Source organism: Scatophagus argus, chromosome 12 (assembly GCF_020382885.2).
Source record: "Scatophagus argus isolate fScaArg1 chromosome 12, fScaArg1.pri, whole genome shotgun sequence".
NCBI lineage: Eukaryota > Metazoa > Chordata > Actinopteri > Scatophagidae > Scatophagus > Scatophagus argus.
In genome coordinates, this window is record NC_058504.1 from 14,164,455 (window position 1) to 14,179,432 (window position 14,978).

Sequence of the window (14,978 nt, forward strand, 5' to 3'; positions counted from 1 at the left end):
TGCAGTCTACATTTGCGCTTATCCAGATATTTTTGAACAAATGGCACATGCACTATAATAGTCAATTTAATAATTAAAGTGATGCTGCAGCTGGACTCCATAGGGCACAATGTGTAATGTACTGTACAGGGGTTAGACTGAGTACACACATGCCAATTCTAAGTGTACATGACAAAGGCGATAGTGATGAAGATGATTTGGTGGCCTTTCATAAATGATTTTTTTTTTTTTTTCAGATAGAAATATTCCTGTTGCACAATTTATGTACAAATAAAATTTAATAGAATGCTATTTTTTTCCCAAAAGGTGTCTTGTCTTCCATTAAAAAAATAATTTAGACATATATTAAAATGAAAGAGTACATCATAGCCAGGAGATTGTTCAATTATTATGACACCCAGTGGCTGGTAACTTGAACTCTATCTTGATAACAATTACATAATCTTGTAGGGGAATAAATAGGTTAGATTTTTGAAAACAGTCAACAGTGAATAAAATTAAAAACCGACCATAAAGTTCCGTATTAATATGCGCAGACTTGTTACACATAAGACAGTTGAGTGACTTTGTGAAATGTTCCGCCGTGGAAGGTGAGGGCGCTCCTTCCAGTCCACTGATGCTTATTCAAAGACTGACACCCCCCACCCCCAACCAACAAGCCACTTCCTCTTTTGTCTAATTTCATGGCGATCGGGAGAGAGGGAACACCACCGACGCACGCACACTGTCTCAGCACTCTTGAAAGAGTTTATCCGGGGTAAATAACTGGCAGTTTTTGCAAGATTCAGTCACTGGGTTTCAAAGTAGTCCTACTTGAATTGAGTCATGTGTGCGATTCAGCTTTCCCTGTAGAATTTATATATTTTTTGGCTTCTGGGTCAGTTATTTCACATTGTAGCGCCACTCGCTGATAACAAATCGGACGAAATGGGCTCCCCCACCGCTTGCATCTCTCCCACATACTCAGCGGCACGCTAGTTAACGGCGGTGGCTAGCTAATGTTAGCAATGCTGCAAACGCCTCATAAGTGTAGCTACGGGCGTGTATTTGTGGACACACTTTATAACTTAGTGCATTCCAAATAACACCAAATGCTGTATATGTTCAGGGGTAGCACGAATTCGTAGTTTTCAAATGTTTTCCACTTAAAAGTCCTCAAGTGTTTGTGTTTGGATTAGCTAGCCAAGATCGGCTAGTTAGCTGCCGTGCTAGTTAGCCTTCGCTCCGCTCGCGATTCAGAAGTTATTGTAAGCTAAACTACTTCGGGAAGATTATGCTAATTGTGGTATATTCATAATATAAGAAGAGCTAGATAACGACATTTGCATGGAACATAAACATGTTAGCCACCATTCGGTGACCCGATCATTCTCGATAGCCGAGACACGGGTTTGCTAGCACCATAAAATAGTTAGCTACATAACGGTAACTTGGCTGCTAACGTGGAGTTCCCGAACTATTGATATTTCCATTATTAAGTTATCGTCAAAATTAGTTTCTCATACTGCCAACTAATGTTGACTGGTACCAGCAGTGTTTAAGTGCACTGTGGAACAGAGTGGCATTATCGTCGTAAGCTAAAATAAAGTTGACCACAAAGTTGTATACCGTGATCGGCAACTTTACCAGATTAAACAGTAGATGAAGTGTAAAAGCAAAGTGATAGAGTATCATCCTGTAAGGGTCAATCCTGAAGAAGCTTTTAGTACAGTTTATTTACATTTGAAAACACGCCAAGGGATCTACATAACAATAACTATATTTTACTGACTTGTGTATGTGTATACAACATATATTGATAACATGGAGTTACTCTGTGATACCATCCGTTTGACATTTCATAATCTAAAATGTATGTCCCCTTTCTTTGTTTACAGTCTAAATTAAGTTGTCAAACCTACTGGCACAAAGGACATTGTTCTCCAGGTGAGTGTCTGTCTGCAGTCTGTCACTGAAGAAATTCTGCTTTTACCAGCCTTCCAGGGTTAATTTCATGAACTTAACTTTTGTCCAAAATTGGGAGTAGTTGATTTCCAACCTGAATTGCTGCTGATTTTCAACACCAAATTCAGTTCTCCCAATTCCTTTTAAAGTTTTAGCTCTTAAATTATTAAGTCATTCCAATGTGTGGAAACATGAACAAGTGAACTCTTTTTTTTATTATTTTTAATATTCTTTCTTTACTGGCTGTTTTTGCTGTATGTGTACAGGTGAAACTTCGTGGACATCGTTAAAGGAGCTCCTTAGCACTTGGATCTGTTCTTCTCTGTCCCAGGTTCAGACTGACTGGTCTATGGCTCTGATGGACAAACACAAACAGGTCAAGCGGCAGAGACTTGACCGCATTTGTGAGGGTGAGATTTAATAAGTGCTCACACAAAAAGTAAGATTTAATATGAAGGATGATGATTACGATTTAGGTTTATTTGGTTATTTGAATATTTTAATTCATAAAGTATTCAAATTAAACTTTATTATACTAGCCTGATTCTAAAAAGTTGGGACACAATGTAAAGCATATATGAAAATAGTACAGAGTGGTTTTTAAAAGTGTTCTTGACCCTATGTAGTAATATCTTTAATACGGTTGTGTATTTCAAATCTCTCCCCATCGCTACTTGTGAAAAAGCCTTTCAAATATGCCACTTTCATGCTCTTATATCATAATACTATCACCTGTTACCAAGTAGCCTGTTCACTGGTGAATTTGGTGTTTTTGAGCAGTAGACAGTTTCCCCAGCCTTTTCTTGCCCCTGTTTTCACATCTTTACCAATAACAATGAAATTGAATTCGTAAAAACATTAAGAATACATGTACTGTTTTCCCTGAGTATATGTGAGAAAGGATTAGAACTCTGTGATACCCCTACAGCCAGACAGTTAAGCCTGATTGTCAAAAAAATAATCTTTAATACCTTATTGCTTAAGTTATGTGATTTTTAGTCTGTCAACATGTGGACACCACGCCGTTTTTAGCTTGAGCCTGCAATTGCTAACAGTGCAGGCCAATGATAGTGAGGACAGATATCCTTTACAAAGTTTTTGCATTCTTTGAAACCATCTTCATGTTTTGTTCGTGTAATTGTAATATTTAATTGTTATTTTGAACATATTACCCAAGTATTCTAAGAAGATTATGGTTTTGATAAAGTTCTTTTGTGTTATGGTGGTGAAAGGTAAATAGCTTGCTTCTCTTTGGTGCTCTTTACCTGAAGTACTCATGTTGTAAAAACACCAAACTTTATTGTATTTTTTACCTCGTCTCAGTGCATTTGAGAGTGGAGGAGGTGGTCTTTGTGAATTTTTTTGTTAAAAGGGTATGCAGGGAATGTGCACATGGAAGATTTGTACTGTATTCCATATTGAAGATAATGGAAAATTAGTATGTTTTTACACGTAGTCAGAGCTGGTACAGTGCAGTTTTCTATACAGTGTTTTGAGCTGTTGTGGAGTGGAGTGTAGATGATGGAGATCAGACATAATGGTGTGCTAAAATGGAGGGAACTGTCTGGAGAGTCTCTGGAGACGGGTGAGAGGGAGAGGACAAGGTGAAGGGTCGTGGCCGCAACTACAGGGAAACAGACCAGCTGTCTCTTTAAAAAACAACAACAGCCCAAATGACCCTAGGCCTCAGCCTGGGCTATGCTAATGAGGTTAGTGCTGGTTGGCTTGTCCTGAATGAAGCCGTCTGTGATTGGAGGCTGGTTATGGGGGAGGGGCTGGGCGTGGATGACAGCTGGGATTCAGCCAGCCAAGAGCAGGCTGACAGAGAGAGGGAGGAAAAAAAGAGCGATAGAGGGAGAGCAAGGCAAGAGAGAGGAAGACAGGCTCACAGACTTCAAAATGCAAGGTTAGGCACGGTGCTCATGTATTTTCTTCTTTGGCATGTGTTTTTTAAATTTGTGAACTGGGGCTTGAAGGGCGGGTTTGGGTGTAGAGCAGCTGTGTGTGCGCGGTTTTCCTTTTTATTTTCTGCGTGTATTTGTGTTGTCGTAGCCGTTAAAAAGGAACTGAATAATGGTGTGTGTGTGTGTGTGTGTGTGTGTGTCTAGCTGCGTTTGGGTGGAGTACCGTTGCTTGCTGCATTATCATCGTTCACTGCCCCTCCCCCTCACCTCTTACTCCTCCAACTGCAGCCGGAGGGAGTGAGGGGAAAGAAAGGGAGAGGGAGGGAGAATGAATGAATCACTGAATGAATTGTATTGTGTGTGCGGCCATGCTGGCGCGTAGTAGGCCTCGGGTATGCCTATGTCCTTTGACTCAAATTACTGTATGTGTAGTGCTACTTTTTTTATTTCTAGAACTACTTTTTCAGAGGGTGTCTTTGTGACAAATCCCTTCCGGGTTTTCTCCATAGTAACAGTCTCTTTGTGCTTCCAGCATGTAGCAGTAGGCCTGGTAGCATTCTTGAGCCATCTGCAATGAATATGGATCACACTGCAAGATGGAGTGCAATAGATTGTACATTTTTAATAGGGCACCAGGCTTTCTTCTTTGGCTGTGTGCATATCATGCATGTATTGGGAAATTCTCAGACGTCAGAGAAAGTGTTCACAAATATTTGTTTTCCACCTTAGGCTACCAGCTCCCTTACCTCGTCTGTAATCTCAGCATTACCTTCTACGTTGTCTCCAAGTAAATGTTTTAGCTAGACACACTCCCCCCGCCCTGGGACACAGACACCTGTCATGCAGCAGGGACAGAATAGTGTGTAGTGGTGCATATGTGGGGTTAGCCCAAGCCAAGAGTTGGTGTGTGTGTGTGTGTGAAAGAGAGAGAGAGACTTAAATGCTATTTGCAAATACAAATTTCACCTAACCTAACACCAATGCATTGGAAAAGATGTGACATTTATTTTGTTTTGTGACTGATTTGTTTTTGACATGCAGCATTTTCTTTGTTGGCAAAATGGTAAATGGCTATGGTGCACATGGGCCAAATGTGCAGATGATTGCCAGCAGAAATGTATGTGTATGTGTGTTTCTGTATGTCTGAAGAAAGGGGCGAACAAGAAAAATAGAAAGGAGGGACTCTTCCAGACAGGAGAATTTAGGTCATGACTCAGATCCCCTCATGTACCCCCACCACCTCCTCTCTGAGACCCTGCAGTTTTCTCCACCCCTCCCCCCTCCCACCACACTCCATCACCTCTTCCCCTCCCCCCCCATGGCAGGTCAAGTTCCCAGACTTACGACTTAATCAAAATTGCTCTCCGTCATTAACCAGAATCTAACCTCCCCCCCATGAGGAGTCCTGAGTCGAACAGAGATGGAGTGATGAAAATTAGATGGTGTATATTGATTCCATGCATTCCTAAACAGTGCTGGAGTTCAATACTGAATATGTCAAGCTCCATGTCCCATCACAGATTTAGATCACTTTTGTAACCAAAGAACACTCTGAAGGAAAATACACTTACACACATTAGGTGGTAGTTCCCTCCGGGTGTTTGTGGAAATGTGTTGGAAAAGGCAAGTCATAAAAGTCGGAGTTATTATTGTCTAAGGGTTGTGGCACTTAACTCCTTTTAACTTTAGCCATATGTGCAAGGGGATTTTGTATGAGAATTTGATGACATTTGGTAGTCCAGACTGTCGAGTCACTAGTCTGAAATTTAACCGTACTTGTTCTGAAATGCAAGCCACTTGTAGCTGTATACTCAGCGTGTTATCAAGTTGTCATTGCAGGAAGACTGAGATGAAAATGTGCATTTTTTCCCCCAGATTCACAATGATCATTGAATATTTAACCTCTATTATGTGTTGGTTATGTCCAACAATCAACATTATTTTCTTCCCACTGGACTCAGGTATCCGACCCCCCATCCTGAACGGGCCAATGCACCCACGGCCCCTGGTGGCCCTTTTGGACGGGCGTGACTGCACTGTAGAAATGCCCATTCTCAAAGATGTGGCCACAGTAGCCTTCTGTGATGCCCAGTCTACACAAGAGATTCACGAGAAGGTAGAGCCAATACACCCACAGAAGTCCACATCTCAGCTGTACCCTAAAAAAATGCTGACTCTTTGATCCAATTCAGCAGAACTGTCTCCACCAAACAGCCTGGAAATTTAGGTCTAATGTTTTTATATAATGCATGTGTTTTATGTAGGTGCTAAATGAGGCAGTGGCTGCCTTACTCTACCACACCATCACACTGTCCAGAGATGACTTGGAAAAATTTAAAGGTCTCCGCGTAATTGTCAGGATTGGCTCTGGCTTTGACAATGTTGATATCAAAGCAGCTGCTGAGCTAGGTAAGTGGTGGATTTTAAATATATTTTCAGAAACAAGTGATCAACAATAAGTTAAGGCATGAAATGACACCCAGAGTGGCTAATTCTTTTCATCCTTTGTACCCGTCAGGCATTGCCGTCTGTAACGTGCCCGCGGCCTCGGTGGAGGAGACAGCCGACACTTCGCTATGTCTGATTCTCAACCTTTACAGGCGAGTTACCTGGATGCACCAGGCCCTCAGGGAGGGAACCCGTGCCTCAAGTGTGGAACAGATCAGGGAGGTAGCCGGTGGTGCTGCTCGCATCCGGGGTGAGACCCTGGGTATTATTGGTCTAGGTAAGTAGAGTATATCATATAGCCAGGTATTTAAGTAGTGATAAGTAAACACTTACTTAAAGCAGATTTTGTGTTCGTCTTATTGACTTATAATGGAACAAAAATTATTTTTCAAACAAACAGTATACTTTAGGTCTGTTTGGTATTTATACTTGTGCAGTGGCTGTTATTAACCCTACCATTTACCGTTTCTTTTTCTCTTCCAGGGCGTGTTGGCCAAGCAGTGGCTCTGCGGGCTAAGGCCTTTGGTTTTGGTGTGATCTTCTATGACCCCTACCTGCCAGATGGCGTGGAGCGTTCACTGGGCCTGCAGCGCATGGCTACCCTGCAGGACCTGCTCATCCACTCTGACTGTGTGTCCCTGCACTGCAGCCTCAACGAGCACAACCACCACCTCATCAATGACTTCACCATCAAACAGGTGTGTGGATTTTTCTCCTGAGTATGCAAAGTGCATTTTGTCTTTTGCAAACAAATTTTGTCTGTACTCTAGTGCTGCAACTAACAATAAGTTTGCATTACAGATTGACTTGTGAATTATTTTCACAATTAATCAATTGGTCTTTAAAATGTGAAAAATGTTAATCACAATTCCAAAGGGACATCTTCAGCTTGCTTCTTTTGTCCAAACAACAGTCTGAAAATCCTAGTCATTGCATTTAAGAAGCTTGAAACACCAAAGGTTTGAGGTTTTTTGAGGAGCTGAGCCATACCGTCAGTGAGACACCAGCACAGGAAGATAAAAGCAGCATGTCCCTAAATGACTCCAGAACTTAGCTGTATTTTATTTATTTGTTTGTTCATTCATTTGTTTGATTCTGTATTTTTATATCAAATCGTGTGATTGATCCTGTCTGTTTTCTGCATGAGAGAGCCCTAATCCTCACATCTCATTTTTCCTCTTGCTTTCAACTTGGCCTGAACCTTTGCTCCCATATTATAGGATTGTTTGTATAATAGATTGAAAGAGTAAGAACTGCATATATTTGTGCCAGATTATTTTTGGCGATTCTGTTATATTTTGCTGCAGACTGAAGTTGTAGCCTTCTCTGACATAGTCTACCACTGTTTAATTTGAAGTAGTTTAATTACTGTGGTTTAATCACACTGTTGCTGACTCTCATACAGATGCGTCAGGGAGCCTTCCTGGTGAATACATCAAGAGGTGGCCTGGTTGACGAGAAAGCATTGGCTCAGGCCCTGAAAGAGGGCCGGATACGAGGGGCTGCCCTGGATGTCCATGAGACGGAACCTTTCAGGTAACCACGATGGACAAGTAAAATCAATTGCTGCACATGATACACAGCCTCATTACTCTGCTCTGTACCAACTTTTCCGCTTTTTAACAGTTTTTCAACAGGCCCACTAAAGGATGCCCCTAATCTGATCTGCACTCCGCACACATCCTGGTACAGTGAGCAAGCATCTGTGGAGGCTCGTGAGGAGGCAGCCAGGGAGGTTCGCCGTGCCATCACTGGTAAGTAGGGTTGGGCCATTGTCAAAATATTCAAAATGGTTTTGGATATGCAGTCAGACACCAGACTGGACTGGTATGCCGACTTTTACCAGTAGGTGTGGCACCTGACTCAGCAGCCACTTCAGTTGAACCCATAATTAGAAGCATAGCATCACCAAACCTTATCAGGTCAACTCAGCGGTTAGGGTGTTGGACCCGTAACCGGTGGATCGCTGGTTCGATTCCCCGTCCCGGTGTCCATGGCTGAGGTACCCTTGAGCAAGGTACCTAACCCCCACTGCTCCCCGGGCGCTGCACGCGGTCGCCCACTGCCCCGGGTTTGCTGTGTGTGTGTACACGTCACTTGGGTGGGTTAAATGCAGAGAACAAATTTCATTGGAGTGAGTTCCCTCCAATGACAAGATATGTCACTTTCCTTTCCTTCCTTCCTTCCTGTGACGTATCATGTTTGTGTTTCTTCCAACAACTGTTTAACGTAACTTTTGTTCTTTTGACAATAACATCAAAATAATCAGTAAAATAAAACTTCGTCCTAGTGCAACTTCAGAAAAGATGACAGTAGCTACATTTCTAGTGCGCGTAGGAACCTTTCAAGTCAGTCAGTTTTCTGCTGCATTCAGTATATACTCTTAAGTCGTTTTCCGACTTCTGAAGCCAAAAGTGACCAATAGAATGCCTCCGAAGGCAGAATTCCAACTCGTCAACTCAGTCGTCCTCACAGGACACCGAGTTTGCCAACAAGGATGGCTGCCCAGAACATCTACTGTAAATACAAAACTGTGGTTTTGCATGTTTTTCGCACTTTCGTGTTTTTTTGTGTCCAATTTAGTAAGCCATCTGGAGTTATGACTTACAAGTACAAATCAAATGCAGGGTTCCACATAGTGTTCCTTTAAATGTTTCACAATAAAAGCCTTGTTAATAAAATTAAGTGTCTTAGTCCACTGAACTATTTGAGGGCTTTTACTTTGAAGCAGGAAGAGTTGCTTTGTCTTAATGTAATGCAATAACTTTATCAAGGCAAACAGAGCAAATCAAAACAAGGCCTCTTGCCCAGGTATTTTAGTGTGTAACATAACATTAGAATGAAAGTCTTTTCTTGTGAGCGTTGGTTAAGTGCCAAGTTGTGGCACTGAGTTAATGGGCTTTGCCGTGGCTTCTGATTAACTGTTAGCTGCATGGTGCTAGCTCTCTCCAGCTATACCTGAAAAAATGCTGCACCCATTATGATTGGACTATAAAGCTGAGGGATCGAGTTCCCAGTCAGGAGCAGCACCCAGCTGCTAATCGTGACCTTTCTCTAGCATAACATGAATTACTTAAAATGACAGAAAACATCTTTGGGGAAAATGTATTTGATGTGTACTTTGAGTTTTAGTTTGGTCAGAGTCCCCTCTGCTAAAATGGAGGGGGCGGGGTTTATGACCTGTACTGGCATCGTTTGCCAGGGGGCAATCAAAGATTTTTTCACTTTTGAGGAGCTCTCGTGCCATCCATCTTTGTCTACAGTCAGTGTACCCAACTGTACCGGTAAGACCATTTTACAAAACAGTATCAAAACTGTTGCTTCACTTCAATTAATTGGTTAGTACAGTACAGACAGGAACAGCACAAATCTAATGTTTTCATTTTTGAATCACCGATTTGCTTTGAGCCCTGCAAAATTCGTGATGTTTCTGATGATTGTAGTGTAATTATTTTACTGACTGTGTGTGTATAAAAGCTTAAGTGTTGGTGGGTGATCTGTTACCTAACTTGATTGCAGTATATGATACTCTTTAGCAACTCCTTTGGACGTAGAAAACTACAGTCGAAAGTTAAGTAAAAATGTGTCTATAATATTTCAGAGCCCAACATGGCATAATTAGATTGCTTTTTCTGCCTGGCCAACGGTCTGCACAGATGTCAGTTTATTTTATCATATATTACAGAAAGAAGTGTGATGTGCAGCTTGGCTTGTAGCTCTGTCATGAGCCACAAAGGGAGGTCTGGTGCACAAGGAATTTATTAAGGAACTATGACTTTGACGCATGCTGCTTATTTCATTCACACTGATCAGAGACACTAAAACAGGAGTTGTTTGTTTAACATCTGGGGCTTTACGTTTTATGACCACCGTTTTTCACCAGAAAACCTCTATGACAGAATAACGGTCTCTTTTTTCTACTCCAGGACGTATCCCTGACAGCCTGAAGAACTGTGTTAATAAGGAGTATCTGATGGCAGCCTCTCAGTGGCCCAGCATGGAGGCAGCCACTGTTCACCCAGAACTTAATGGAGCCACTTACAGGTGAGAGGAGCGAGTGTAGAGAATGACAGTGAACAAGTGACTATGAGAATGAACATGGATCTGGATGTAGTGCTCCATTTTTCTTTTTTTTCATACCGGAACAACTATCATATGATTTCTTCTTCTCCCCCCCCCATACGTGTTGAAGATTTCCTCCAGGTCTGATCAATGTTGCAGCAGCAGGGGGTCTGCCCGGAGCTGGCGGAGGGGTTGAAAGTCTGGTTTCAGGAACCCTGGCGCACGGCATCGCCCCTGTCTCCCACCCTCCTCATGCCCCTTCCCCTAAGGCTGAAGCCGACAGAGACATCCCCTCCGACCAATAGCCCCCTCCCGCCGCGGCCAGCACATTCCGTCACCTCTGGAAACCAGCCCCCACCTCCCAGCATCAGACGCAGCCCGACCCTCCAGTACATTGGCAGCGCCAGTTTGACCTGATGTGGATCTACACAGTCTTGTTCCTCAGATCACATAACCAGCCCAGGAGTGACTTATCCACAGCTAGCTCCATCCCATCCACACCCCAAGAACAGACACATCCCTCCATCTTCCTTCTCATCTGACCCTTTCACCTGCCATCCCCTCCGCCCTTCACTCCCTCACAACGTCAGCAATAACTGTTCTCAAGGATTCAATGATTGGATTGGTTTATATGGTTAGTTGGCTGTTGTTTTAATGGAACATTGATCTGTTGTGGTTCTAGGTGTTAATGTTTGTTTGTTTGTAAAAAAAAAATATATATATCATTTCTGACACGAGGCTTTACAGTCTGTTGCCTCTTGCAGTCCTCCTCTGATTCTTACCTGTAGAGGCACAGAGGCAGAAAAGTTGAAGCCCCCCTTTGTACATTAACGGCTCATGTTACTGCTCTCTTCTTCTTTTCTCCCCTACGCCTTTTTCTTGTGATGGGGGAAATGTGTACTTAAGGAAACCAGACAGAATCACAATGCATCCTGTCCTCCCTACCAGGCATTTAGGCTACCCCTCAGCACAGTTTGGCCCTTGGCACTGTCATCAGCGTGCTCAGCAGACGGGGTCTGTAATGCTGTCAGTATTGAGCTCTCTCTGACAGTCAAAGTATATTTTATCTGCACAGCTCACACTTCAGATAGTGATACCCAAGTTCCTTTTTACAGCTGTGACCGTCATATTTTAGGACAGTCATCCCTGTGCTTACACATGCTTTGTCTGTTGTTGGTTGTTTTGGCATGAAATAATGGATTAGAGCGTCATAACAGAGTACATCTAGGCATGAACTTCCATCTTCCAGCCGGAGAGCTACGTGTGAGGTCTTGATGCATTGTGCCCGCACAAGAGTCAAACACAGCAAACACTTCCTTGCTGGCAAAACAGCACGCCAGAGGTGTCGCCAGCAGAGGGCATCAGCTGACCATTCTGTGAGATTTGCATGTAGCTCATTTCAGTCCAGCAGATGGACAGTTACAGGTTAACCGTAGTGATGAAGAACATGACCACACACTGCCTACATTCAGAACCCAGGATGGATGACCAGGACTTGACTACCACCTTGTTGTTTAATTAGATCTTGCTGCACCCCACCACCCTCCACTGTCATGGCCCCCCTAACACATGTGCCCATGAACCAGTATGCATCCACCGATTCCTTTAAGTGTGAGGGGACAGTAGAGATTAGATTTCGTGTAGGAGCAAGGAGACCGAGTTCTTGCATGCTGGCTTTGTTAATGATAGTGGCATGTGTGTGTGCGTGTATGCAGATTTGTGTGTGCGTGTGTGTGTGATGTCCCTCACCCTATTATGATAACAAGCTATCGTCTTTCCAAAGGAATAGTCCCTAGGAGTAACTCTTTAACGCTGTTGCCCTGGTGTCAAGGGAACACCTTTCTAGTACCTCAGTAACAGATATTGAATGTACCGTGCATACCCTTTTATTTTTTGTACAGATTTTCTAGATACTTCTTAACTATTCTTTACCAGAAGGGTTGTGAAATTGTAGCAGTAATGATACAATAAAAAAAAAGGTTTCCCCATGAAATAAATTGACAAAAAATATTTTTAGGTTCGCTTTAGGTCACTGAATACTCAGGCTTCAAAACCGACGTGTATCTCTTTGCCTTTACCTTTTATTTCCCCATTGTGGAAAATTCAGCACAACCCTTTCCCATTCTTAGACTTCAGACTGTAGTTGATGTGTCAACCTTCATCTTACTGGCTAATGAATAATAAGGAAAAAACAAAAGTGGTTTGCCATGGTCTGCTAGTTTTCTTTTACTAGGACAGTAGTAGTAGATGCTGTTTTGTTGACCTTTTTGCCCCCTTTCGTCGTCAGGCTGCTCTATCTATAGTGCATGTGAGGTATCGTTTTAGGGGAAATACTATTGGCTTAAAGAATTTGTGTCATCTTGCTGTTTCCCTCTGCTCCTCTGGCCTTTTCCCCCCTCAGAGTGTTTTCAACCCGAGTTGCCATTTTTGTCGTGGTCAGTTTCTGGTGATGTACAGTTTTCCCCTCAGAGTCTACAAGAGACATGGAGCATGTCTGTGTCCTGAGATACTAGGCTCCTCTGTCATGTGATGAGTATATATTTTTAAAAAATAACCCCCATAGTTTGGATTATGAGCATAATAGTGATCTTAAATTTTGCTGTTTGATGATGATGATTATATATATTTTTTCAGTTCAGCAGTGCACTGTTATAAAAACTATTGTTTTATTGTAGGATTTCATTTCTATGGATATGCTTAATGTGTTCTACATGTTGTACTGAAACATTTCAGAGAAAACGAGATCCCTCTCCTTTTTTTTTTTTGTTTTTTTTTGTTTTTTTTTTATTCCCCCTGTGTTTTCCCAACTGTCTGTTCCAGCTGATTTCCTCTGGGCCTTACTTATTCTCTCCCTGTAAGAGTAGCTGTTATACAAAGTCGCCATGGAACCACTCACTGCCTTAATACAGTTGACCACAGCAGGTGAAGTCAGGAGACACACCCAGTTGAAAAGAACAGACCACAATCAAGGCCGCTCCGCAAAATGCTCCTCGCAACCTGACAGGCCTAAATCCACAACACCTCGCATGTCTCGTTCAACGGTGAACCATGTTAAGCTTAAGTTAAGTTTGTTTTTGGCTCAGACACATAAATCCAGTGTGAATTCTTACTTGGCATTAATGTGCAAGATGTTTATTTTATCAAATTTTTAAAAAGTTGAATTCAGCCCGGCAGTGTGTATGTACGTTGGCCAACAGATAAGCACAGTGTGTATGCTCTCAAAGCCACAGCTAATATTTCAGTCTTGGGTGAGAGAATGCCCACACCCGCCCACCCAGTGCTACCACCACTCTGGAGCTTTAAAGGTGTGGGGGCGGGGGGGAGGGAGGGGAGGGGAGGGCAGTGCGGTCATTTGGTGTGGTCTGTCAAAAAGGAAAAAAAAAAAAAGCTGAAAATTAAGAATCGGTCAATTTATCTCTCTCAGGGTTCAAATGCACACATATCCTCCAGCAGTCGCCCTCTGTCTCATGTCCTTTGTCCAAAGTTTTCTGCCCTCAGAGTGTAGAACAGCCTCCTGTGTTTTTAGAAATCGCTTTCCCCTCGGTCCCCTCTTTGTGCACAGGTCTGAATTTTTTTTTTCTCCCCTCTGTTTTGCTTTGTTTTTGGCACTGACATCTAACCATCTAACAAGGAATGAATGAATGTTTGAAAGTGACTGTGTGTAATGTTAAAAATTGGGAAATGTATTTTTACAACATGTGAACGTGTTTGTTTTTTTTTTTGGTTGTTTTTTTTTTTTCCACTCACTCTCATTGTGAATTGATTTTTTTTTTCTTTCACCAGACTGCAAAAACAAACAAACAAAAAACAAAACAAAAAAAAAATCTCCTGTAACTAGGCTCTTAAGCTTTATTTTTGTTTTTGTTTACTTTTTTATTAGAAACAATCATGTTTGTGATGGTAACTTCCAATGGTAAACTCCACACCGTATTTTAATAAAATCTCAAAAAATAAACACATGCCTTGTTGTTTCTACCTTTCAAAATAACAGTAAGTATATACTTTTTCCGAGAAGCTTGGTATGTACCAAACCTTGAACTTTTTGTCATCTCACGTTCTTGATTATAGTGTTAGTAAGTTGGTGACAATTAAAACCAGTTGCCAGTGTGTCATCCAGCTGATTACGCTCAGCAGCTTCAGGACATAGAACTGTCTTTAAACAAAATTGTTTACTACCACAGTTTGTCAGCTCTTTTACATGGCAGTGAGGGGTTATGCAGTGCCATAACAGGCACAGCTTTACGAGTGGGCAGGCTAGGTGGGGCGTACGGGAAAAGGGGGCTTCTCTGTAGACCCACAGGGCAGAGAAGGGTGGGGGATTATCAGCCCCAAAATTGCTACCACATGCATGTAACCAGGAGCCTGCTCTTAAAAGGGAGTGAAGGGACTGAAAGCTGAAGTCCACTCCCTCTGGCTGGCTGAAGGTTGGCACCCACACCAGATTCACTATCACAGAAGGTCAGAGATAGCTGGTGTTGGTGTTTCAGCGTGTATCCTATAATTTCTTTTCATTTCTATGACTTTGGGTAAGCAGCTTTTTGCTTTTTTTAGTATCTTGGACAAATATGGTCATAAACGTTGGTGTATTCTGCTGAGTCAGCTTTGCACTCTTATGAACGC

General features: G+C 42.3%; 1 protein-coding gene across 2 annotated transcripts; it reads left to right on the forward strand.

Moving 5' to 3' along the window:
• The first annotated feature begins 639 nt into the window (after positions 1-639).
• LOC124068023 (C-terminal binding protein 1) lies at positions 640-14,313 on the forward strand. Of its 2 annotated transcripts, XM_046405892.1 has the most exons (11): positions 640-757; positions 1,878-1,926; positions 2,211-2,354; positions 5,810-5,964; positions 6,113-6,257; positions 6,367-6,573; positions 6,780-6,994; positions 7,702-7,832; positions 7,923-8,050; positions 10,223-10,340; positions 10,489-14,313. In XM_046405892.1, exons 3-11 carry the CDS (start codon positions 2,294-2,296, stop codon positions 10,661-10,663), a joined length of 1,335 nt encoding a protein of 444 aa, XP_046261848.1. In that variant the 5' UTR covers positions 640-757; positions 1,878-1,926; positions 2,211-2,293; the 3' UTR covers positions 10,664-14,313. The 2 variants fall into 2 exon arrangements, with proteins under 2 accessions (XP_046261848.1, XP_046261847.1); XM_046405891.1 differs by lacking the exons at positions 640-757; positions 1,878-1,926; positions 2,211-2,354 and adding an exon at positions 2,418-3,850.
• The last annotated feature ends 665 nt before the right edge of the window (positions 14,314-14,978 follow it).

Excerpts from the sequence above, each read along its gene's own strand:
- LOC124068023 (XM_046405891.1), top strand. The coding sequence starts at position 3,679 with ATGAAGCCGTCTGTGATTGGAGGCTGGTTATGGGGGAGGGGCTGGGCG. Across the intron at positions 3,851-5,809 it reads CACAGACTTCAAAATGCAAG|GTATCCGACCCCCCATCCTG; the intron begins GTTAGGCACGGT and ends CACTGGACTCAG. Across the intron at positions 5,965-6,112 it reads CACAAGAGATTCACGAGAAG|GTGCTAAATGAGGCAGTGGC; the intron begins GTAGAGCCAATA and ends TGTTTTATGTAG.